General features: G+C 43.7%; 1 protein-coding gene across 4 annotated transcripts; it reads left to right on the top strand.

Annotated features, from left to right (window-relative positions):
- Positions 1–995: 995 nt before the first annotated feature.
- Positions 996–25,832, top strand: LOC147891367 (tRNA(His) guanylyltransferase 2-like). 4 transcript variants are annotated; one of them, XM_087389350.1, is made up of 9 exons: positions 996–1,238; positions 1,435–1,641; positions 2,112–2,328; positions 18,078–18,209; positions 18,360–18,404; positions 18,576–18,745; positions 19,135–19,220; positions 25,152–25,259; positions 25,372–25,831. In XM_087389350.1, the coding sequence occupies exons 3-9, from the start codon at positions 2,225–2,227 to the stop codon at positions 25,501–25,503; spliced, it is 777 nt and encodes a 258-aa protein (XP_087245476.1). In that variant the 5' UTR covers positions 996–1,238; positions 1,435–1,641; positions 2,112–2,224; the 3' UTR covers positions 25,504–25,831. The 4 variants fall into 4 exon arrangements, with proteins under 4 accessions (XP_087245476.1, XP_087245477.1, XP_087245475.1 ...); XM_087389351.1 differs by lacking the exon at positions 1,435–1,641; XM_087389349.1 differs by having other exon boundaries at positions 996–1,641.
- Positions 25,833–25,883: the final 51 nt, after the last annotated feature.

The raw sequence follows: 25,883 nt of genomic DNA, 5'->3' as shown, positions 1-25,883 counted from the left end.
CGTAAATAAGAGTTATTATAGGAAGATTTATCATAACCACATTGCAAATAGCAAATGCTTTAAACAATCTCACCTTGCTACTTGTACTCGACGCTTGCATCCTCCACTTCCTACTTTCAATTCTGCGAGGTTACGCAATCTTGATTTCTTCTTGTAAGCCTATCTTCCAAAGGGGTCGCTTTCAATCTTGCTTTTCGTCTTTGTATGCTCTTCAATTTCATTATGTAATTGCTCTTTCAATCTGGAGCTTTCGGCTATCTACTGTATTTTTGTGTTCGTTTCTTTGCTCGTATAAAGACTTATACATGTGCGCAACTTGAGACTGAGCCGTGATGTATCCATGCATACCTTTCGTTTCATCGTCCACAAATTTCAACAATGTTGTCGATATCATTTAAGAATGGCGGTGTAGAACTTTGGATTATACATTTTGGATAAATCTTTCCATCACACCAAAAGTCGATATGTTGTAAACATTCTCTCCTCATGTTTTCTCTTTGCATGGCGCCTACGTGTTGTTGTTTTGGAAGAGCCGCATATTCTTCAGTTAAATCAATATGAAGATGGTGTTGGCATCTCTTGTTAGCTTGTTATGTAGAGTTGTAGTTCGGTGTTGCTACTTTAAATGTAATGTTTTTCCATTGCTTTGCTATTTCATTATTATTTCATAAGGCAAAGACTCTTGATGGCTGTAAACTTTGAAAAACAAGCATATGGCGAGATTAGTTATGGTGTTCTGAGGGAGAAGCTTAACGATCGTGGAGATGGCTAAAAAATGATTGAGAAAGACGTGGCTTGTAGGAGCATTGAATGTTAAAGCTCGTGAGATATGGGAGTGAATATAGAAGTATATCTTTATTCTTTCATTCTTGACATATGAATATTTTATTGAGTATTTTATTATTTTCCCATATTTGACTCACAAAAAAAGAAGAAATTGTGGAGGACCCAAAATGAGCTCCCTGTTTTTCATAATGCCAGCACCACCCTAAAACTCCATAAACGGGGGGTGCTAGGACTAGAGCTGCCATACTCATACTGGGCGCCAGTGTGGAATGGTTTTTTAGGCAATTGAGTAGCCGTCTTTCCATTCAGTCTCGACTTCAAATTCCTGCAGACTGTGAATGATGCGCACCCCTGATCTGTGGCATTTGGCAGCTTGCTGCAGTTATTTGCGTGGAGATTTTGTTCTGGTCGCATGCTGTAGCGGATATTTGCGTCGTGAGAGCAGCTCACAGGTTCGTCTTCCAAGTTCGTGAGAGAGCAACTCACAGTTTCGTCATCCTGCGTTCGTACTGTTCCGAATTGTGGGTTTTAGATACTTTTAGCCGGTGTATGAAGGAGACCGGTCGGGCCCATGACAAGGTTTTTGCAGTCCTTGCGGCAAGGAAGTCTTCGTGGTAACCATCGCCGTGCTGTGCTCCGTCTTGCCAGGAGGCTGGCATATTTGCCAGCCATCGCCCACGCGGGAGCCCTCTCTAACAATTTGAAAAACGAAGAGTCCATTCGGCATCTACCATGTGGCAAGGAACTCCCGAGTCTCTATGATAGTGGTAGGTCGAACGAAGCGACGGAGCCTTGGGCGCTTCCTGTGACAATCCGAACGAATTGAAGCTGCAGGCCATTGAGGTTTTGGCGAAGGTAATATCGCCGGAGGACGAAGAAGGCAAAGTTTTGTGATTCGAAGTAGTAAATCCTGGAGTTAAAGGCTGTCACTGGCGTTAAACAGGCCATGATTGTCAAATTAGATGAGTGACTTATTGCTGCACATCAATCCATGTTCTCGATGAGATGAAAATCTGGAGTTGGTAATTTCGTTTAAGATTTGTTCGACAGTACAATCCGAGGTCGAATTAGATGAGTAAGTGGGACGAAGGGTTGGTTTCCTGGTAACTGGCGAAATGCTCCTAGACAAAGGTTTTGTTTTCTGATGTACATCTAGCTGGGAACGTGTCAATCCGGGCTAAGATCTTAGTCATTGACAAGGCTTTGAAGCGAGAAGGAGGTCTAAGGCTAGGAGGATGGTGAATCAATGTTTGGATTGTTAATTGCATGGCTTTCATGCTTGGTAGTCGAGGTTGGTTATACTCCATGTGGGATGTGTATTGCAGGATCTTTGGCAGACGCGTTTTTTGTTATGCTAAAGATGTGGGAAGTTACTTGTCGTGTGAGGTCGAATCGGTAAATTGCTGGCTATAAGCAACAACTTGGGACGGAGTGAAAGATGGCCAACAGCAAATACGAATATGTGAAGTCATTTGAGCTAGAAGATCGACTGCTTCCTTGCAGTTGGATTGTTGTAAGAATTGATGGACGCTCTTTTCATCGGTAAGAAGGTTTGACTTCTTCGCACTTTAAAGAAGATATTCCTTTATGGCTTGTGGTGCATCAGCAGAAGGCAGTGTCTTCACTTGCCATATCCTAATGATCAGGGTAAAAGAAAGAAGGATAAATGTTGATTAAAGAATTTGGGAGATAGGAAGATATTCGAACAATAGCAGATCAATAACCACATTGTTCATAAGAAAAACTGCCCTCAATGAAATAGTTTTGTGATGTGAAGTATTGACAGAACCTTGATCGGGTTTGAGTGTGTTCCACATACAAGTGAGGATTTCAGGAAGTCACAGATGTTTGGACTCATGCAAAAGGGGAAAAAAAGTGAGGTCCTTCGGTTTGAATCGGGGAAAAATTCAAGGAAGAGTGCAAGGAGGTGAGGGAAAGAAGTTATCCACAGCACTAGGGCTCAGAAAAAGGGCTGGACCCCCCAAAGGTCTTGATTGCAATAGAATAGACTTTTGTACAACTGGAGCTCACAAGTGAGTACAACTCTCCTCTTTTCTAGAGCTCAGGGGCTCTTCTTTTATAGGCTTGGCCCCAACCCGAAAGCAGAGCTTTCTAAAAAGCTGGGGCTGGCTTTCCTTAGCCTAGATTAGGCTTCTTTCTCAAAAAAATTGGAGCTTTTACACGTTTAGCTTTCTGGAGCTTCTAAAAGCTGATTCGCATGCTTTCTGAGCCAGATCCTTGGCTTTTAGGCTGTTTCGCTGGCTTTTAGCCTTGTGGGGCCCTCCATATGTAGGCGCCACCTCCTCTTGGTGCTTTTTGCCCGTAGGTCCCGCTTTTTGGCACTTTTCCTTGACTTTAGGGCTTTTTTCGTTTGATACACTATCTGTTCGGGTTGGAGGATCTCCTCCATCTCTTCCACCTCTGGTGGCTCTTCTTGAACTGGTTCTGTAGGTTCTGGTCCTTGATACTTCTTTAGAAGACCCACATGAAAAGCATTGTGAATCTTCCGAGTCTCGGGCAGCTCTAGTCCAAAAGCGACTTCATTTATGGCTTCACTAACTCTGAATGGTCCATAATACCTGGGAGACAACTTTGGGTATACTTTCTCTTTTCCTTTCATCTTTCGGAGTCGTGCTTTTTCAAACTTTAGTAAGACCCAGTCTCCTTCTTGGAGATTCATCTCCCTCCGGTGCTTGTCTGCTGCCTTTGTTGAGATCTTTCAATCGCTGCCTGTACTTGAGAGAAAGCTGTATCTAAGTCTCGGACATACTAGTCGGCTGCAAATATCTCGTCCTTTGTTCTGAGGATAGGTGGTAGAATCACCTTTCCATAAATAACTTCGAATGGGGCTTTTCCTGTGGAGCTATGAATAATATTATTGTATTCAAATTCCACAAGTGGAAGATACTTTTCCCATTCGACTTTCTGCTCGGATGCATAACACTTGAGAAGATCCAATACCGTGGAATTAGTGTTCCCACTTTGTCTGTCTGACTGAGGATGAAAAGAAGATGAAAAGTCCAGCTTCGTCCCCATATTATGAAATAATGCTCTCCGGAATAAACTAGTCATCCTGTGGTCTTGATCACTGACAATCGACTTAGGCAGCCTATGGTGCTTGAAGATCTGTGCCAAAAACAATCTGGCCACGTGATCTGCCTTAATAGTTTTTCTTACTAGAATGAAATGGGCCTGCTTGAATGTCTTATGTGCCAAAAGGTAAAGTATGATAGGCACAATACCCCAGGACTTCTCATGCCGCTGCCCATACCGCAGGGACCATGGGAAAGCATCGCCATGGATTTCATCTTTGATCTTCCTAGATCCAGAGATGGGAATGATGGGATATGGACCATCATTGATAGGTTCAGCAGTCACAAACTTGTAAATGTCTTTCCGCATCCTTGGCCAAAATAAATCTCTCTCAATGGCCTAAGTAGTAGACAAAATACCTCGATGCCCTGCATAAGGAGGAGCATGACATTCTTACAAAACTTTGGCTTGCATGTCTTGGCTCACACACAAATGATTAAAATCATCCTTTAATGAATACTGACTGGATGATTCCCTTTGCAAGATGTTCCTCATAACTTCTCCGAAATCTGGATCCTGTAAATATAGCTCTTTCATGACCTCTAGATTTTGATGATATGTTATGGTAACATTATTCACTTTGGGCCTTCTGGATAATGCATCTGCTACCTTGTTCCGAGCTCCTGGAGTGTAGACAATCTGAAAGTGAAACATGGACAAGAAATTTGCCCATTTCATCTGCTTTTCGGAGATCTTTGTCTGCGTCAAGAAATACCTGAGGCTCTGATGGTCTGTCTTGATTGTAAAATCAGCTCCAATAAGATAATGCTTTAAGATAGCTAAGGCATGGATAACCGCTAGCATCTCTTTTTCATAAACTCCCAACTATCTCTCTGCATCACGCAGCCTCCTGCTTTCATAAGCTATGACTCGTCCTTCTTGGTGGAGGACAGCTCCCACACACTCTCCACATGCATTGTAGTCCACATGGAACTGTTTGTGTAGATCTGGAACAACAAGAATCGGCTCGATCGTCAAATTTTCTTTGAGAGTGTTGAAGGCTATCCTTTGCCATTCTCCCCACCTGAAGACTACCAATTTCTTGGTCAAATCATGCAAGGGGGCTGCTATATGAGCAAAGTGTGTGATAAAGTGTCTATAATAGGAGCAAAGCCCAAGAAAACTGCATAGTTCATGTACCGAGGTGAGTTCTGGCCATTCTTGAATAGCTTTTATCTTGGCTGGATCCATTCGAATCCCTTCCTTGGAAATTATGTGTCCCACATAGTGAATCTCATCTAGAAAGAATTCACTCTTTTTAGCATTGATGTAGAGCTTATGATTTTTGAGTTCTTGGAACATGGTGGCCAAATGCTCTTTATGCTCCTCCTCCGTCTTTGAAAAGACTAAGATGTCATCAAAGAAAGTACCTGTAAAGTGCTTGTTAGGTCTGAAGAACAAAAGGGTGAGGAACTGGGCCTGATAAGTCCTTTAGAGAGTAAATATTGTACTTGAGCCATGATTTCCTCGGTCTGCACTTGATAAGGCGGGTGGTTCGGAGGCGCACTGCCTGGAAGAGCTCTATGATATGATCTTTTGGCCGCTCTGGAGGAAGATCTTCTGGAAGAGAATCTAAATGAATTTTTTCTTTATCCACAGGAGTTACTCCACTTGAGGTTCATGCTCTCTCTGTTTGACAAAAACCCAGAAATTGCAGATTTATTACTTTAGAAATGGAAATATTGGATACAACTGGAATTGTCTCGCCTCTTCCTTTGGCCAAAATCTTGTGCTCCTTATCCCGGTGGTTGAAGCTGAGAGTTCTTGCTTTGATATCAATGTGCACCTCTTTTTTGTGGAACCACGGCATACCCCAAGATAGCATCATAATGCTTGAGGGGTGAAACATAAAACTCCTCCTGGTCCACATAATCTTGTACATGAATTATGAGCTTTCCAATTAAAGGAGTGACTTTGACTGGATCCCCTTTAAAAACATGCTCCGCATCTAGGGATAATCCCAATTCTTTTGCAAGATTCCTAGCCTGAGAGCTAGGGCGGTTCTCTTGGTGTTTTCTGCTCCCTAAAACCCGGAGGCTTTTCGGAGCACTGGGCAGCCATATGCCCTTCTTTTTCACAGTGGAAACAATTACCCTCCTTTCGGAAGGTCTCAATGTGCTCTGGAGTAAACTTTGACTTTTCTTTATAGGGCTTGAATCGTTTTCTCTTTCTTCTTCAAACAAGTGTCGAAAATGTGGAATCTGCTTCAAAGACTGGAGCTCCTTGATTCTTCCCAACACGAATGGCTCATCAAGATCTTCATAGGACGCCTCATTCTGGTTCGCCTTGCGCTTGAACTACCTCTTTCGGAAGCCATGTCAAATCCCTGGGACTCTTTCTAGGGATGTCTTTTTGTTTTGGGACCGTTGGCACCAAGGAAAGTGGCAACCCTTGCTCTGATACCACTGAAACTGAAACTAGACCTTAATATTCCAGCAACTCAGGGAGCTATGGGCTGGCTGGACTGCAAAGGGCAGCGAGGGAACACCTTCCCAATCAAATCGCAATTGATCTTGGGCACTTTGGGAATGGTTTGTGGACACCTCCGGGCATAGCACACAGCTAGCAACTCAGATCGCAGCAAGAAAGGTCTTTTGGCATGGAATCGCAGCACTTGGAGAGGCTAAGGGACAGATCACATCACTTTGGGGTGCACACAGGAAGCCTGGCTGCAATCGCCATATGACGGGGAAGCTCTAGAACTAATCGCAATAGTCTAGGGATGCAGACTAGGCGCTGAAGTTCACTGGCTGAGCTTGGTGAGGCTATGGGAGCTCATGCGCCTTCAAGGAAGAGTGCAAGGAGGTGAGGGAAAGAAACAATAAACAGCACTAGGGCCCCGAAAAAGGGCTGGACCCCCCCTGAAGGTCTTTATTGCAATAGAATAGACTTTTGTACAACTGGAGCTCACAAGAGCTTGGGTTGAGTACAACTCTCCTCTTTTCTAGAGCTCAGGGGCTCTTCTTTTATAGGCTTGGCCCCAACTTGAAAGCAGAGCTTTCTAAAAAGTTGGGGCTAGCTTTCCTAAGGTTTCTTTCTGAAAAAGCTGGAGCTTTTACACGTTTAGCTTTCTAGAGCTTCTAAAAAAAGCTGATTCGGATGCTTTTTGAGCCATATCCTTGGCTTGTAGGCTGTTTCGCTGGCCTTTAGCCCTGTGGGGACCTCCATATGTAGGTGCCACCTCCTCTTGGTGCTTTTTGCCTCGTAGGTCCCGTGTTTTGGTGCTTTCCCTTGACTTTAGGGCTTTTTTTGCACCCTTCTTGGACCTACACATCACCACGATCGAAATCCAACACTTTAACCCGTTAAAGGTTAGTCTAATGCATGCATTCTAGTTCTTGGATTATTTCTAGTCCCTTGTGGGCGTCCCCATAGTTCTCTTTTACCAATGCAACACAAAAGTAAAACAAAAATACTTACTCTTGGTTAACCACTTTAACTTTCTTTGGCCAAATTCAATTCCTGTTTAAGAATTATTCCTTTATTTTCTTAGGAGAAGTCCCAAATGGTGACAATCCCCTATAGCCTCACTTCTTTGATAACCAATCTGTCTGTTGCACCAGGTGAATTGGCCAAGAGTGCCCACATCTACTAAATAGTGAACTTCCTTCATATTCTCCCACGATTGAAGCTCATTCCCTCTAACAATAGACCCTTTGTTTCTCCATCTGTCAACCCTGTCCTGTACCATGTTGAAGTCTCCAATTACCATGAGCTAGTCTCTCCCCAAAGAAAAAGAGATGGCTTTCCAAAGTTCAAAGTTAAAATTTTGAGATTGAATTTAAGGTAGGGAAGGAGAATATTGTGGCTGATTCACTTTCAAGAATGTGGGCATGTACTTTGAATTCCTTTTGAGAGGTTTATAAAGAATGGATCCATGGTATACAAGAGGAATATCTCTTGGATAATGAAGCCAAAGTCATATTTCAGGACCTACAAAACCCCTCTTGCGAAGACCATCCCAACTACAAGCTACACAATGGGTTGCTGTGGTATAAAGGGGGGAAAAAAATTCGAGGAAAATTCAGCCTATAAGCTACTGGTTTTAGAGGAGATGCACTCTTCTCCAATGGCGGGGCACATCGTTGATAGTGACTTCCCCGCTTGTATCCTCCTTTGAACCCCAATGGGGGCATAAACTGAGACAAGGGTAAATTGGACACCGTTAACACAACACTGAAGGGCAACCCACCTAGCCCTTTGGATCTGTCCAAGCTTTGATTAACTCTTTTAGAGCAGCCTGTTCGCATATCTGTGTCTTCATGTCCTAAACTTTCTTTATATTCCTGAATCCAATCACTAGTTTCTTGGGCTATAAGAGCCCAAAAGCATTTTTTGAAATTATTTAGAGGACCTCTTTGTCTTTGCTGTACAGGTCTCTAGGTTCCTTAGCTCTTCGATTAAAATTCATATCTTTCTGAGCTCTATCTCGCTTTTTAGTCTGCCTTTTTTCTCTTTTGGCACCCATATGGTTCTTTGAGGTAGGGTTACTGGCTCCTGAATGGTTTTTGGCTTATATTTCTTCCGAGAGCAATTTTCACAATGTGGCTTGATAGCCCACACAGGAAACAATAGTTAGCGAGATTTTTATACACAAGCTGCTCTTTGAACACTTGCCATTTCTGGAGAGCATGACTAGAGTAGTAGGTAATTCTTCCATCTTGACAGACTTGGGGATTCCCTCTGGGATTGATACATTGTTCTTTTCTCTAGCCCAAGGACTACCTCTAGTCCTCCACATAGAGTGGGAGCCTGATTGCATAGAGATAGTGGCAAATCTGGGAGTTCCACTCTAACACTGGTTCCTGTGGACCTCACCTTTTCAGGAGAGCAATCAGGATACGAGACATCCAGATATCATGGTTGGTTTCTTATTGTCCAAAGGCCTTAATGAAGGACCTTTGTTTCCATCTCCGCACATTTGTTACTATGTGCCCATTTCTAACCGAGGAGGACCTAACCCTCTATCAGTGCATGGGTCCTGAGCCAATCTACCGAGTCGAGATGGTGGACTATGAAAATTGAAATACCTTTTGGAGTTGGCTACATTGTTCCTCCATTTCAATTGCTCTTTCCTAGAAGATTGCGTGGATTTGAAGGCAATCCCTTTGGTCTTGTTTATGCGACACTTTTATCTCTTCTTTGTTGCACATCCACTTCTTTCCTGGCGAAGAGTGTTGAGTAGAAGCCTTAGCTTGGGGTTGGACGGTGCTGGGAGCACTAGGATTACGTTCACTCCGGGGGAAGTGTGATGCCAAGAAGCCACCTTTGCAGGGCTCCTGCGTAACAGGTTCAGTGAGGCAGGGGGTCAAGTCCTTTTTGCACACTCCCTTTCTTCAAGAATTCTCCAACCTTTGGTCCACCAAATAATCTAGGCAGCGGGGGGAACGAGGTCTCAGAATATTGTGCAACTCTTCTTCCCAAGAGAGGGTGCCTCTATCTAGTCTAATCTCAAGCGGGGGGAACGACGTCTCAGAAAATCGTGAAAATAGGAAGCCTTGATGCAGGCTCTTTGCCAAGAGAAGGTGCCTCTATGTAAAAGACACTATCTCTTCCTCGAAATCTCTATTTCTACGTTGACACAACTCACGGGCGATGGCATTCAGTTGTTCCACCCAGCCTATCTCTCGTGGATCACAGATTTTCAAATTCAATTCGTTCCTTTGTTTTTTCATGCTTATCCACGAGACCCTCAATTCCCTAGATAGTTCTCCTTGCCAAATGTCATCATTTTAGCCTCTCCACTTGGTGCACCTTTTTACCCCTCTCTTGGGGCACATTAAAAACCACTTGCCCCTTGGCATTATTGCACATTTAGGTGCACCTAGGCCTTAGCACTCAGAACTACCTAGTCAATGCCATTTCACCCTCACCTAGGACCTTGGCAGTTACTTCTCTTGACCATTTCAATTACGCACCCTCACCTAGGACCTTGGCAGTTACTTCTCTTGACTATTACAAAAGTTGGTCATCTAAGAGAAAATGCCCACCGATCTTTCCGAGGTCATGCTATCTCGACTTGAGCATAACATTCCTTCCCTCTTCAAGCATCAGCGTCCTCGATGATGAAATCTGGGAACACTCTCCGTAACTGGTATACGGATTCCCAGGTAGCTTCCGATAGAGGCTGACCATGCCATGCAACCAACACCGTGGGTATCTTTCGATTTCGTATTTGCATTGTTCCTCGGTCCAGGATTCTTGTTGGCTGGCGCCTTGCAATATCCTCTATCTCTTGAAACAAAACCACACCTTCGATTAGTGAGTCACCTGTATGCAAAAATTTCTTTAAGCACGAAACATGAAAAACCAGGTGCACCTTACACCCCTGTGGCAATTCTAATTTATAGGCTACACTGCCTATTCTCTTTAGAATTAACCACGGCCCACAGTATCGAGGTGATAACTTAGCACACTCTCCTGAAGTCAACGACTTCGAGTGCGAAGGAACTCTGAGAAAAACTTTTTCTCCTTCCTTAAATACTCTTATAGACCGATTTTCATCCGCATACACCTTGGCTCTATCCATAGCCTGGCGGATATTAGTTCTCGCAAGTGCTAGCATCTCCCGCATCTGAACTACAAAGTTCGCGGCACTAGGCACTTTCTGAGGTACTCCAACTATAGTTGGATTGGCTGGTCTATAACCATAGTTCAGTTCAAACGGACTGAACCCTGTAGAGGAATGTTTCCTATCATTGTAGGCAAACTCCAACAATGGCAACCACTTGTCCCATGTATGTTGCCTCAATGACACATATGCTCTCAGCATATCCTCTAAAGTCTGGTTGACTCTCTCCGTCTGACCGTCCGTCTCAGGATGATCCCCACTACTCATTCCCAACTCAGTCCTTAGTGTCTCAAATACCGCTGTCCAAAAATGATCGGTAAATCTGACATCTCTGTCTGACACTATGGATCTAGGCAATCCATGCAGACGAAATATGTCTAATAAACAAATCCGCCACTTGCGGGGCACTAATAGACTCCCTAGTCGGAATGAAGTGAGCCATCTTGGTTAGACGATCAACCACCACAAGGATAGAATCATACCCTCCTTGCGGTTTAGGCAGCCCTACTATAAAATCCATGGAAATGCTCTCCCACTTACGTAGTGGTATTTCCAAGGGCTGTAAAAGTCCGGGTGGCTTCACCCGCTCGGCCTTGCTTACCTGACACAAGAAACACCGTGTCACATATTCATGAATATGCTTTTTCATCTTTGGCCAAAAGAAATCTCGCTTCACGAGATCATATGTCTTCTCGACTCCTGGATGTCCCGCACACGGGCTATCATGGCACTGTCGAATGACTCTCTGCCTGAGATCATTCTGACTAGGTACTACAACCTTGCCATTTCTAACTAGCATACCATCCCTTATGGTATATCTTGCATATGTTTGGCCTTTTCTGGATGCCAGGTCATCCTTTTCATTTTCCCCGGGTTTTAACACATGAGCTTTAGGCCACAAGCTCTGGACAAACTCGTCCACTTTTTGAGTTTCTCTTATCTCGGTCATTAGAGCACTCTCTAATACCGTGAAACTTAGGTTGTGCATAATGCGAGACAACGCATCAGCAACCTTATTATCTTTTCCTCTTCGGTACCGAATCGTTAGATTAAACTCCTGCATGAGCTCTGTCCACCTAGCTTGGCGGCCCCTCAAGTCAGGCTGTTTACAAAAATGTTTCAGAGTATCATGATCCACATCCACATAAAACTCTGGACCATACAAATAATGCCTCCATGTTTTCAAAGCATGGATGACAGCATACAACTCTAATTCATGAGTTGGCCAATTCCTTTGAGAGGGAGAAAGCTTCTTGCTTTCAAAGGCTACTGGCCTTCCCTCTTGAAGGAGGACTGCTCCTACCGCAATGCCGCTTGCATCGGTTTCTAGGAACAACGGTTTCTGGGGATCAACTATTTTTAACACCGGTCCTGTGACCACATCTTGTTTTATGGTGTTAAAACTTTCTTGTTGATTCTGTCCCCAAATAAAAGGTACTTTATCTGAGGTCAGATCAGTCAATGGCGATACTATTTCGGAATATCCTTTGATATGCCTTCTATAAAACTGGACAAATCCCAAGAATGATCGCAACGCGGTTAGACTCTGAGGGATTGGCCAAGTTAGTATCGCAGCCACTTTCTTCGGATCCATTTCTACCCCCTGTGGAGTAATTATGAACCCTAAATATTCAAGCCTAACCATACACAGTATAGTTTTCTTTTTATTTACATAAAGACTGGCTTTCCTCAAAATATTGAACACTATCCTTAAGTGTTCACGATGCTCAGTAACACTTTTACTGAATATCAAGATATCGTCAATAAAATGTACTACGAACTTTTCAATATACGGACGTAGTAAATCGTTCATAAGCATGACTAAGGTCGCTGGAGCATTGGTAAGTCCGAAGGGCATTACCAAAAACTCATAATGACCAAACCTGCTTCTGAAAGCGGTTTTATGCACATCCTCAGCTCTAATCCGGATTTGATGGTAGCCGCACTTAAGATCTATCTTGCTGAAAATCACGGCTCCATGTAATGCATCTAGCAAATCATCAATCCGAGCCATCGGATACCTGTGCTTAACAGTGATATTATTCAATGCTCTGTAATCTATACAGAGGCGAAATGTATCATCCTTTTTCTTCTTTAATATCACTGGTGAAGCAAAAGGTGAGAAACTTGGTTGAATCTGCGCCAACTTGAGGTATTCTTCCAGTTGTCTACGCACCTCCGCCTCTTCAGCAAAACTCATTCTATAGGGAGGTCTATTTACAGGTTCTGCCCCCGGGATCAGTTCAATCTTATGCTGAACTTTCCGCTCTGGAGGTAACCCATAAGGTAGTTCATTCCTAAAACATTCAGAGAACTCCTCTGTTATAAGATTCGCCAACTTGGCCATCTCACCACTTTGCGTAACATCAGCGCTAGCCGAAGAATCATCCACCGGCTCTACCGATGCTGTGCAAAGGAATAAAAACTCTACTTGAGCTTTTGTGATTTCCATCACGGAAACCAACGGTCTCTGAGGTATATCTTTTTCACCTCGTAACACATAAAGCACATCATTCATCTTGAATTGATATACGTGCTTTTTCCAATCAATGGCTGGATTCTTCCTAGAATGCCACGCCATACCCAGGGCTATATCTGCATGAGCAAGCTTGGTCATTTCAAAATCAAGCTTCTCAGCATAGTCCTGAATCCGAAGCTCCAACTGGGTAACCCTTTGGTCCCATACTTCAGTTGAATTTTCATCTGCCATTTTGACTGTATACACATAGTCAGATGGGCTCGTTTTTAATTTCAGCCTCTTCACGAGCTTGAAGTTAATCACATTGTGAGTTGACGCTTAGTCAAACAACACAATGACATCATGACTGGCCACTTGCCCTTTCATTTTAATTAACTCCGTATCATTAAAGGCCGTATATCCCGTTGCTGCGGGCTTAGATAGGATGTTATCAGGTGCACTCGTCACTAACTTAGCAACAGATACACATAACAAACAAGGTACTAACCTCTGAGAAGGTCCCGCCAGCTGCATCTGCATATGTTCCGCATTGGGACTCTCTTGCATTTCCACGTCGCATTCAGATATATCATATTAGCCGTGCGACAGTCTTTATTCAGTGGACAATCCTTCCACTGATGTCGCTGAAGGCAGCCGAAGCACAATCCTTCTTTTCTAGCTTTCTCTTTTTGTCCAGGGGTCAACGAGGACTTTGACCAAGCCCGGGTTGCCATTGGAGTTATTTTCCTTTTCACCCCAACGGTGGTACTTGTTTTTACTGGTCCCTCAACCGGCTTCACCTGCTTGGTTTGGCCACTTGGCTGCGAGACACTTGGCTTTGAAACCCATTTCCTCTGAAATCCCCCTTTTTTCGGGTACTCATACTGAGTCCCTGCCTGCACAAATCCACCAGATCTACCCCTGGCATCCTCATAGTTCAGGGCTACTGCAATAGATTCATCTAATGTAGTCACATATTTAGCCCGAACTTCCATTTTGATTTTGTCGTTCAGTCCATAGATATAGTCTTTTAACTGAACCGACATAGGGAGAGGGTTTGTTATTTTCATGACACATTCCCTGAATTTGTCAGTGTACTTTGCCACTGACAGACTCCTCTGACGAAGATTTCTATAAGCATCCCAAGCTCGGGACTCTTCATCAGGTGGGAGAAAGTGTTTCTTAAATTCAGCTTTAAACCCTTCCCAGGTGGTAGGAGCAACTTGATCCTTCTGTTGCTTTATCCACCATCTGTCCGCTGCCTCAATAAACAGGTGTGTGGCCTCGCGGATTTTCTTTAGATCAGATCTAATTTCACAAATGGCGAAGGCTTCTTCCCACTTGTGTAACCAAACCTCGATCACATCAGAGCTGCGCTCGGTCATCCGACCAGCGTACTTCTCCGGTCTATAATTAGCGATATTAGGCACTTTGACCCTTGCGCGCTCTAATGAATGGATACTGGGCTCCGGCTCTACTGGAGCTTTGCCCTTATCAATTCTAGACGGTCTAGCCGACAAGGCTTGTACCATCTCCCTAATCTCATTCTGACCAGCATTCACTTGAAGCTGCTGGTTCATAATCTGCTGTAAAGCATCTTCTAATATCGAAATCCTACCGATCAAAGTAGGTGCTGCATGATGTGACATCTGTTGTGTAGACTGCACTCTAGACTCACTAGGATTCACCCTAGAATTCTGCCCTTCTGCCTCCATAGTTTCACAATCTACTCTGCTTTCCTGTTTTTTTTCTTTCTCCTGTGTCCTAAACTTTCAGTTATAAACCACTCTGAACGTCCCTTTTTTTTCGGTGCAGAAATAACAGGACCATATGGAAAAAAAACTGTATGGAAAGAAGGGCTCCCTGATTTCTCCTCGAAATCTCGATTGGTCATAGTAACGCTTTGCTTGTCTTTGTTCCCATGAAGATTCCGAATCGTCTTCTTCAGAACGAATGAACCTGTATGTTTCTCGAAGAGTGTCCTGGTCTGTCTTCAATGGCTGCCTTTGGTCTCCTGCTGCTTTGCTGTAGGAGCGTGATCCTACGCCTACGCAAACGAATGTCCACGTAACCTCTGCGCTCCACCTGCTACCAGCCGCTGCTTTACGTGACCCCAAAGTCCAGCCACAATTCAGAAGCCCCATCTGGTCTTCTTTCCCGTCGACCGTCGAACCACCACGCTACCCCAAGCCCAATCGAAAAAACGTCGTCAATCGTTGACGACCTCCATCGAAGTAATCCAGCGCCCACGGACCTTCATAAGCCGATTGCGCGTCAGCGCGTTACGGGACCCCAACTAGCCTTCTCCGTTGACAGTCCGAAACGCCACCGATCAGGCGTCGCCAGCAGCTCCGTCACCGTAGAACACCAAACAAAATTTGGCCGTCCACCTTCCCTTCACGCACAGCCTCCGTCTTGTCCCTTACTCTCTCAACCTGGCTCTGATAGCAACTGTAAAAGACACTATCTCTTCCTCGAAATCTCTATTTCTACGTTGACACAACTCACGGGCGATGGCATTCAGTTGTTCCACCCAGCCTATCTCTCGTGGATCACAAATTTTCAAATTCAATTCGTTCCTTTGTTTTTTCATGCTTATCCACGAGACCCTCAATTCCCTAGATAGTTCTCCTTGCCAAATGTCATCATTTTAGCCTCTCCACTTGGTGCACCTTTTTACCCCTCTCTTGGGGCACATTAAAAACCACTTGCCCCTTGGCATTATTGCACATTTAGGTGCACCTAGGCCTTAGCATTCCCACGTTGTCAGTTACTCATTTCTCTAGAACATTCATATTTGCGCGTCTTGAAGAGGACATTATGGCTTGCAATAATACCATGTAGCAGGATGTAAAACATAATGGACTATGTTTAAGAGCTTAATGTGATTTTTTATTGATACAGTTAGGGGATTTTTGCTTGCTGTAGCCAACTCCCACGCAGCAGAAAGAGAGATTGAGATCACACAACATCACTCCAGGAACCGACTTCCTCCGTGTGCATACATATATGAAAAGACACTTCAGATCCAGTGAGCAGAAATACGGATGTATTTATATAGAGAACCAAGTACAAAAAACTCCCAACACCTACAGCACAATGTCGCTGTGGTAGCTTGTTACATTCTGAGGCAAGCTCTTCGTTATTGTCACATGCCTTCCTGTAGGCTTCAGTAGCTGGAAGGTGAGACGTGCTCATGCTCCTTGCTCCACAATATATTATTCTACTGCAGTGTAGATCTGACTCTTTGTGAGCCCCTGGAAGGTCCAAAACCTGGCAGACTAGCTGCTGCAGAAACAACTGCCTGGAGAGGTCCCAAGGCCCTCCTTTGCTTAAAGATTGGCTGACCTGGCCAGTCTGTAAACTTCACAGGTTGGGACTGACCTGTGACTCACTTGCTGAGAAGATCCATCCTCTGGCCCGTATATGGGCCTTATTTTCTGTTTTCCCCAGTCCCTTGGCCCACTGTTTGGGCTCCTGGCTGGGCTGCTAACAGCCCTTATGCCAGCCCTAAAGTAAGGCATACAGTCAGCCAATAAGGTTACCAGGGGGGCCAATGTGGCAGCCAGATTGCTTGCAATGGCAGGCCTAACTCTGCCCTCATTCCTTGCTGCATGTCAACCTCCCTCATGTCCTTCTCATATGGGGGCTCTTTTATATGTATGTCCATTCTTGCCATTGTGGCGAGGTATTGAATGTGTTGGCATAGAGCTTCTCCTTCGAACGGAACATGCCTGTCTCTGCTAGCAGAATGGGGTGGGGGTTTGAACTTTAGTCCCCAAGTCTTCTATTGTAAATCTCTTTTGCACTCTTTCCACTCTCTTCCAAAATCCCCTGGCATTTTGGAAGAGTGTGGAAATCTGTTGCCTCCATTGTCTTACGAGGGATTTCCATGTCCATTCTTGCCGTTGTGGCGAGGTATTGAATGTGTTGGCATAGGGCTTCTCCTTCCAACGGAGCATGCCTGTCTCTGCTAGCAGAATGGGGTGGGGGTTTGAGCTTTAGTTCCCAAGTCTTCTATTGTAAATCTCTTTTGCACTCTTTCCACTCTCTTCCAAAATGCCCTGGCAAGGCTTGGAGCCCAAGCCTAGCAGCACTGTTTGCACTAGCTTAGTCTACAGAGATTTTATCGTTTCCCAATTCTTTTTGCATCTACTTTGGAGGCCAAAGAATGCTTTCATTCCCCTTATGATTCTTCTTTCCACGCGTGTTCCACTTGTAATTATCAGTGACTCCAGACCCAAGTATTTGTATGACTGTACTGCATCTAACACTTGTTCCCTTCCCCTCAAATTTGAAAGCGAGTTGCATCCGTCGTGTCCCCATGATCATGATTTTGGTCTTAGCAATGAAGTGAACATCGGTGATTGGGCTATGCTTAGGGAGGACTTTGAGAAAGGGATTCGTTTTACAAGGATGATGAGATGGTTCACGAGGATGGGGGCAAGGGAGTGGGGGGAGAGCTGCTCATAGGGGGAGCAACGTATGAATGCAAGCGGGAGGTTGAGGGGAGATGGATGGACAGGTCACCAATGGGGAGGGAGCTAGGTGCAGGTGATCTAGATGAGTTATGTGGGATAGGCTTGTGCTTTGTTTTTTCTTTCCATCTTCCTGAACTTTACTGTTGTAGACTTCATTGAGGTAAATGGGAGCTTGAATACAATCAAGCTTTGGATTAAGCAATGTGTTGGGGTCAACTAGAGACAAATTGAGTGACATTTGAATTTTTGATTATTACTCCTGATTGAATGCGAGGTGAATACTTGTGCTGTGTGTGAACCATTAATGTAGTTTTCGGTATACATATAGTATGACATGATTCAGCATTGTAGAAATCGTGGTAAATCAGATTTCTGGTTATTAGTGGATGTCACATCTCCTGAATTCATCTCCAATTCTGCAAAAAAAGCTTGGTACTCATGAATGGATACAAATTTGCCTTATGTGTACAATATGCAGTGTGTGTGATGAATTTGAAGTTTGATTATAAATTTCTCTTAGGCTTCCATGCTAATCTCACTAAGAAGATAGAAATGCTCTCTAATGGAGGATAGCATGATAAAAGTGTTCATAACTCCATCCACCATAAGTATTGGAAAGAAACAGAGTGTTTGTTTTAGGCAATTTTTGGTGGTCTTTTTGTGCAGAAGCTCATGGTCTTCTCTTCAGATTTGCAGATTTGCATGAGTTTGAGAAGCCAAATGATATCAATGCCTTGCACTTGATGAATGATTGTGCCAAGGCTGTGATGGATGACTTACCAGACATTGTGTTTGCTTATGGTGTGAGTGATGAGTACAGGTAATTTATGACAAGTTTATCCTACTAGTCAGATCTGGTACATGAGATTAATGATTATCTTCTTTAGTCGTAGGGATTGAAGTGCTTAAAGCATTACAGATAGAAGTAGAACTATTTAACTAAGGAACTAAAATTTCGTTAATTTTGCAGTTTTGTAATTCAAAAAAACAGCAACTTGTATAAGAGGCGAGCTAGGTATGCACATGCTTTGGTCTTATTGATGGGGTTTATAATCTGATGTAATATTTTCTGGTTGGTCATAGTGTGTGCTCATGTTTGAGGGTGTTGTACTTGCTGACTTATCACCATTACGCTTTGAAGCCAATGGAATTGCCTAATGCTATGCCTTTTGGTCAACCTTTGCAGCAAGCTCGTATCAGTCATTGTGTCACTTTTTGCATCTACGTATGTATTCAAATGGTCTATCTATTTCCCTGACAAGAAGCTACAGTATCCACCTGCTTTTGATGGAAGAGCGGTTTGCTACCCAACTGAATCAATTCTAAGGGATTATCTTTCTTGGCGACAAGTTGATTGTAGGGTTTTCTTTCATCTCCCAAGCCACATAACATATGCTGCATGGTCGTTAAAAAAGAAAAAGGCAAAGTTGTTGGTCGGCTTGGTGCAACACGATACGTTTTTTGTTAGTTGCAAGGATCTTTGTATCATGATTTTCTTTCATAACTTTTGCAAATGTGATTCCTTCCCCAATTCCCAAAAAAAAACACACATGCGCGCGCGCACATACATACACACACACACACACACACACACACACACACTCACACACAGCATTTTTGTTTGCAAGGCCTAGTTATTCCTTTTTTGTAGAAGAGTTAAGCTACATTGATTTGTTTACACCTCAATAGATGGGCTGGACAGCATTGCTGCTCGCTGTAACACTCCCTATACATTGTTGTGCCAGGTCATATCAACAATCAGTATAATACCTGTCTTTGGAGCATGGTGAAAGCAGGGAAAAGTAAAGATACTGCAAACAACCTATTGAAAGTAAGATTCTCAACATGCATTATTTGATGTTTTGAAATGAGGCTTGCTTTGGTCTATGGCTAGATTTGGTGCTGTTTCTGTGCCCCCCTTCCTACTCTTCCCTTTTAATGTTTAGCTTAGCTACAGGAAAAGGAAATCGATGTTATGTGTGAGATATTTATTGGTGTTCTTAGTCAATAAGCGCCTAAAAATACACATCTTGGAGCGATTTTCTGAATTTCACAAAATTGTTTATATTTTTTCTACAGGCTGCCATAAGCCTCACTTTTGCAAAAGATGCATTGTGCAAAAATCACGCCCTCGTGACATACCCCTCTCTTGAAACATTGCAAGCGTCCTCGATTGCATTTTGAAATACATGTGAATATACCATCATTAAAGCATGTATCACAAATTGGCATAGCATATATGATTGTTTAGAGTCTAGGGTAGCAATCCATATACACTACAAAGTCCTCATAGTGACTAGTACATTGATCATAGAACTCCCAAGGTAGATATACTGTAAGCAAACAGTAACTCGGGTGAAAAATACAATGTCACCAAGCGACCTCCAGATATCTGAGCCTTTCTGTAACAAAGAGACAGAGGTACTATCCCTCTCTTGAGCATCAGGAAATGCTCGAGACCTACGCTTTGTTGAGCCTGAAGGAGTCACAACTGAAGTTGGCTCAAGCTAAAAAGCTTCCAAGTAAAGCTGAAACAACAGAGGTGTATCTGCCAGATCACCCTCTTCTAGCCACTTTGCATACAAATCAAAGAAACTTTATCTTTGACTTTCCTTCCCTTATGTGCCAATACCTGCTTTAGAACTAAGATATCATTAAGTTCCCCAACTCTGGCTACACACAGAAGGCATATCCTCTGGCACATCTCCCGGAAAGGTTTGAGAAGATTCACATTTCAAGCATTATGAATCCTTCAAAGATCTGGTAGCTTCAAACAGCAAGCTACATCACTGATCTTGCTAACATACGATGCAAATCCCTACAAAAGCATCCATCTCTTGTCACAAAGCTGGCCAAAGAAAGTCTCCATTGCTTTCAATAATGCATCAGTATGTCGATGCCTTGCACGCTAGGCCCAAACTGCTTGTAACACTGTTTTCAATCTTATGAGTGACTCTCGTGAGATTGAAACTGCACTATGTTGTGTTTTTAGAGGATGAGTTTGGGAATGTTCCTAGATTCATCTAGGTATATACTTGCAAATTTCTTTCAGCATCCTGCAACATTCTACTCTCGTAGGCAACAACCCGTCCATTCTGCATGAGGATTGCACCAATGCTATTCCCACATACATCACAGTGGACAGCATAAGCTTGACCAACATTGCCATTACCCATAGCAGGGTTTGCTATACGAGCCCCACTGTCCTGCATACCAAGCATGCCTACAGGAGCTCCCATAATGCTATGCATTCCATTTTGCATTCCTGGCTGCATGCCAGTGCTTCCATTCATAACTCTCTACATTCCGACTAGCATACCCCCAAGCATAGTGCCTTGCATACCTTGCATTCCAGGCTGAAAACCAACATGGTGATTTCTAAGCATTCCTTGACCACCATTCCCAACTTGGCCAGCCACTGCTTGAAACATAGAAGCACCACGAAAATATCCTGGATGCACTAAGGGATGCAGAATGACTTGCTGTCCCTGATTTGCTTGCTGAAAACCATTGCCTTGGCCATGCAAATCAACACCAAGACTATGGATAAACTGTTGCAATGGAGCCTCCTGTCCATTTAGCATAGCTATTGGCTGTCCATTCAATGGCATAGGTCCATAAGGCTGCCTATCAGCATTCTGATCATCTTCAACAGAAGCTCCCTCAACAAAGATTGCCCATCTTGGGAGGACTCTTGTCCACTATCCCAATCCTCGTAACTATGTGACATACTTGCTGAATTCTCCTTGCTGCAATTCAATTACAGCAAGCAATACTTGCAGCAGAGACAACCACAGTCTCACCTCCTTAGAGAAGATGGTGATGTCTCCTCACCAAAGCAACCACGGACTCACCCCCTTGAGAAAGTTGGTGAAGTCCCGGCAATGGAACCATGAAACCGGCCTTCAATAAGTTTAAAGGGCAGTAAAACTAACAAGTAACCAGTCAACACTGTTACATTAACAATTCAGCAAACGTATTACCAGCAGATTGGGAGCTAGAGTGCCCCTGTACCAAGACAAAGACATAGATTGGCCCCAAACCTTGGTGCCCCTTTCGGTATTTCTTTAATTAAGTGAGAGGCCCTGAAATCCAGGCTACATAAAGGATGCACTCCTTACAACTGGGGCATTCCATATCCCATTGGGCATCCACATACCTTGCATAGCCTTTGCTGTTCACTGCTCTCACCACTCCTGGCAGTAGGTCTCCATCCCTAGTCCAGGAAGCTTGCACACAACCCGGAACTGTTACTAGCAACTAACTCAGCCACTCAGTTCCCCACATCTGTCTCTAGTGCCCAACTAGTCATCCATTTGCTCAAAGCAGAGAAAGAAAGCATACCAAAGCTTTCTCCACTGTCCAGGACTGCCATGACCAATAGTCTCCTCTCACCCTATGGGTCGTACATATCTTGATACAATAACTTGTTTCCCATAAGAGATCTAGCATCACAATACAACAAACACTATGGGAGACACACCTGTACCATCCCTCTCAGGGTTCTAGGGATACTTCCCATTCCAAGCATGGATTCTCGATCCCTGTCTACTCAACAACGAGGTTGTACCAAAGATTTGCCGTCTGCATACACAATGAATTTGAACCCACTTGCATTCAACGCTCTTCCCACTTATAGATGGCATCAATATCACAACACATTAACCCTGCGGGGCTCTGCTCTCACACCCCAATGACAATGGGCATCCATCTCTGACGATACACCACCATGTGGCTTGGGATTTGTTCTCTGACAACCCACACGGGAATGAACAACTTCCCCCACTATCCCTGGCGTCCACTGGCTTACTGGATTACCCAAGCATTGGGTGAAAGCATAAATGAACTACCCATAGCATCTGAGATCCGTCTTGAATTGCAAGCATTCACTGGGAATCCTCCTCCCAAGTCGGCTTCTCCAAAACAGTCCACAAAGCATGAGTGATATATTTTTCATCTTGGACACAAAGTACTGAGCTCATACATGTGCTAAAGCATTCAAAACAACAGTTTGCTGCTGCCATGTTGCCTTGCAGGCAGTTTCCCTTTAACAGCCTGTGAAAAGCCCATACAGCTTCTCGTGGCAGAGACTGTACAGTTGTCCGTTCCAGCTCGTCAGCAGTTGACCATACAGCCACTTGTATCAGCTCGTAAATAGCAGTCCATACAGCCTTTTCTCTCTGTCCCGTACTCTGCTAGTAGTACGTGGCAACAAGCGTAGGTGACCGTACTAGCAATGCCAATACACTCAGCAGCCGTACATACAAGCGTAGATGGTCGTGCCACAGTCCGTACACCTTTAGCAGCAATTAATGCTCCGTACAAAGACCCTGTACCAACAGGTGTACCTCTCTGTACCAGAAGCAATCAATGGCTCCGTACAGCCGTACGAACAGTAGCAAAAGGTGTTCCGTACAGCCTTACGACAACCATCCATCTTGTGTAGCTATCAACTACCCGCGAGATCCCGTTGTTTCTCTACGTGACCCTCATGTAAACTTATGTGCGCCATTTTCCTCTCTCATACCTTCCAAGGTCTTCCCTTCTAAAAAGGCTTGCATGGGCATGCCACGTGGCAGTCCATGCCGTGGGTTGCCCCCAAGGGCTTTCATTTGCCCCTAGGCCCCCCCCCTAGTGGGGCCTTTTTTTAAAAGCCCACCAAGGACCAACTTCAAAACCTAAGGGTGTTTTGCCCTCTTTCTGGTCCAAACCACAAAAATCACTCCCAAGGCACAATTTCTAGGGGTTCTAGCACACTAAGAAACCCTTGAGCACGCTTTTAGTTTTCCTAGGGTCCGGTCCACAGGCAGGCCAACATGCATGTGCCAAAAATCACGCCCTCGTGACAATCACTCGATGTTGAAGTACAAAATTTGTTGGTACAATCGGAGTGCGTCTGTTGTGAAGGGTTGTGCCTCATAGGAAGTGTCCCGTTGAAAGGGGATACCCTTCCACAAGTGTCCATTCATCAAACCATCCAAAAGTCTAAGGTCTAGAGAAAGGAATACGTCACAGATTGTGACATTCAATGTAAAATCTTTTATGCCAAAAAATAAATAAAATAATGCACACATACTATATATGCTTGAATAGCTTTATTTTAATGACATGTAACAAGCATACAGACTAGTTGCTGCACGTTGCCAATTTGTGCTTAAGCTATGCAACAAACAACTTGTGCCAACGTCTGAAAAGGTGAAGGAGAGCAGATCGTAACTTTGTATAGTGGCCCTCCATCCAAAGACTTCAATACTTGAGTGTTATAAATAAAGCAATCAGGAGATCACTGGAACGCGTAAGCTGACAATTAGTAGTATGTCTTTGTCGTAGTTTCACCAACTAATGCAACAAAAGTGACCTTGCTGAATTTCTTATTGTTCCCAAAACTAGAGGAACCTCCTATGTTAATCCGATGAACCCGTCCTAGTAGGTGCCTATAATTAACCCTTATGGTGATTTCCTGCCTGACTAATCGAGCTGAATACACTGGTGGCCCAGGAGTCAAGCTGATTTGCTCGCCTATTTTCAGTTTGGGCTAGTGCTGGTTGCTTGGCCTGGTTTGGCCGACCAGAAGACAGTTAGCTAGCCCCAAAATGGCAATAGCTTCTACTCTGCATGAATCCATTACACTACTGCAGAATTGATGTTACAGTGATGTACAAGTAGATAGATAGAGTGCTCATTGCATAGTCAAGGGGACATGCATGAAATTATCCCCCTTCTCTTAAAGTTGCATGGCTCCCAACAGAAATCTTCATCCAGCTAAACTGGCTCATGTAACTTGTTGTCTTGAGAGTTGCTTCTGCCTCATGGGGTTCTTTGAATCATCAGCATAACTGGCTGATCTTCCTCTTCTACCTTGGTCAATAAGAGTCCCATATGAGGCTTGAGCCTGCCTGGTTGATAAGAGTTTAGTAACTTGGGGCTTCATCGACCACTTTGTAACTCAAATCCCTGAAAGATAGCTTGGAACACTCGTTTAAACCTTTTCTAATGATGTAAAGATATGACCAGTCAAATCAGTGAACTTACGGCTGGGAGGCGAGCTTGCTAAAGTAGGTGCTCAAGATATTCGAAGTTCATGGAAAGTGGTTGAGGGTTCAAGAGTATAATGTGTACCTTTTCTGAGATGGCTACTAAAGGATGAAGAGTCCCCTCTATTCCACAAACACGCAGGCAACTAAGGGGTTACAGTTCTGTCCTGCTGTTATGGAATAAGAAAGGAAAAGCTACATTTTATGAGCCTGGATCTGAAAGTTTCTGCAGGTGCTGCTAAAATAGTGCACATTACTAGAGTGTTAGTTTCATCTTGAAAAACTATGCCCTTTATTGCCATATAGGTAGAATTCTGTCACTGTCCAGGAGTGCTGGATCTTATCTCGAATGAGTCTGCCCTCCATGTCTGACAAAAAATGAGTCCTAAGAGAGTTGTGTAATTGTATCCTTGTGTGTACTTGTGTATGTGTGTATGTGGAAGAGTGCTAATGTTTTGGAGCTTGAAAAGTTGGACTTTCAGTAGATGAAAACAGCTCATAATTTTTCATTTTGCGATGCTCGATTCAGGAGTCTCCAATTTGTTTGTGTAATTGGCTTGGGTTTCAATGTTTGGCATAGTTTTGGTGTGTCTCGGTCATGATATTGCATTCCCATACACGCAAAAGCAGAGGAGCCATGCCAAACCCTTTGATTTATGGAAACCGAAGAAAAACTAGATCACTGGAGTACAAAGATCAATCCAAACCGAATGTGAACATTTTTGCAGGGAACAAGAGCTGATTTCAAAAATGAGATGCTCTTCAAGGACTTCGGAATCAATTATAGTACCCTTCCTGAAATTTTCCGAAAAGGTTCATATCTATTTAGGAAAAAGGTATTGTAATGTCTCTCTCCTATGCCTGTGTAGCACAGAATAACCTTAAGCTCTGTCTTACTACGTACTGCCCAAGATACCTTACACAATCTTTTACATTGACACGTTGCAGATTGATGAATCTGCTAGCATAGGGAACGGTGGTGAATTTGTTTCAAAATCTAGATTTGTCATAATTGTTGAACATGGAGACATCATTGCGGATCACTTTTGGAAAGAGAATCCTCATGTTCTTCTGGTATAGAAAGTGGCCACCTCGTTTCGAAGTTGATTGGCATATTTAGTTTTCTTATGAGAAACAGGAGTCCAAAATGGCATATTTTCCATGTCTAGAAGACATGATATTAATGCAATAGAGATGTCTAGAAAGGTTAGTGACGTTAAAAGGTAAGCCACAGGCGAGGTTGTTGAAGTTGCCCTTTGGTGTTAGTGATGAGGTTGAATTTTTGTAATGATTGTAGTTGAAGTGTATTCAAGGAGGCTAGTAGCATGACAATAGTTATCAATACCCAACGCTAGCAAGCGTACCTTTGGGTAATAAATAAGGCTGGTTTGAAAGTCCCTTTCTACTTTTGAGACTTAATGCTGGTTTGTGTTAGAAGGCTTTCTTATCTTGAACGTCTA

This window comes from Dipteris shenzhenensis, chromosome 18, assembly GCF_047967505.1.
Source record: "Dipteris shenzhenensis isolate YYH24624 ecotype China chromosome 18, Dip_SZ_1.0, whole genome shotgun sequence".
NCBI classification, from domain to species: Eukaryota; Viridiplantae; Streptophyta; class Polypodiopsida; order Gleicheniales; family Dipteridaceae; genus Dipteris; species Dipteris shenzhenensis.
The sequence above is the reverse complement of the archived record's forward strand: the minus strand, read 5'-3'. Positions and strand labels throughout refer to the sequence as shown.

Coding starts and splice junctions, on each gene's coding strand:
- LOC147891367 (XM_087389351.1), top strand. CDS start 2,225: ATGGCCAACAGCAAATACGAATATGTGAAGTCATTTGAGCTAGAAGAT. Junction 18,210..18,359: donor GGTGTGAGTGATGAGTACAG/GTAATTTATGAC, acceptor TTAATTTTGCAG/TTTTGTAATTCAAAAAAACA. Junction 18,405..18,575: donor TTGTATAAGAGGCGAGCTAG/GTATGCACATGC, acceptor CAACCTTTGCAG/CAAGCTCGTATCAGTCATTG.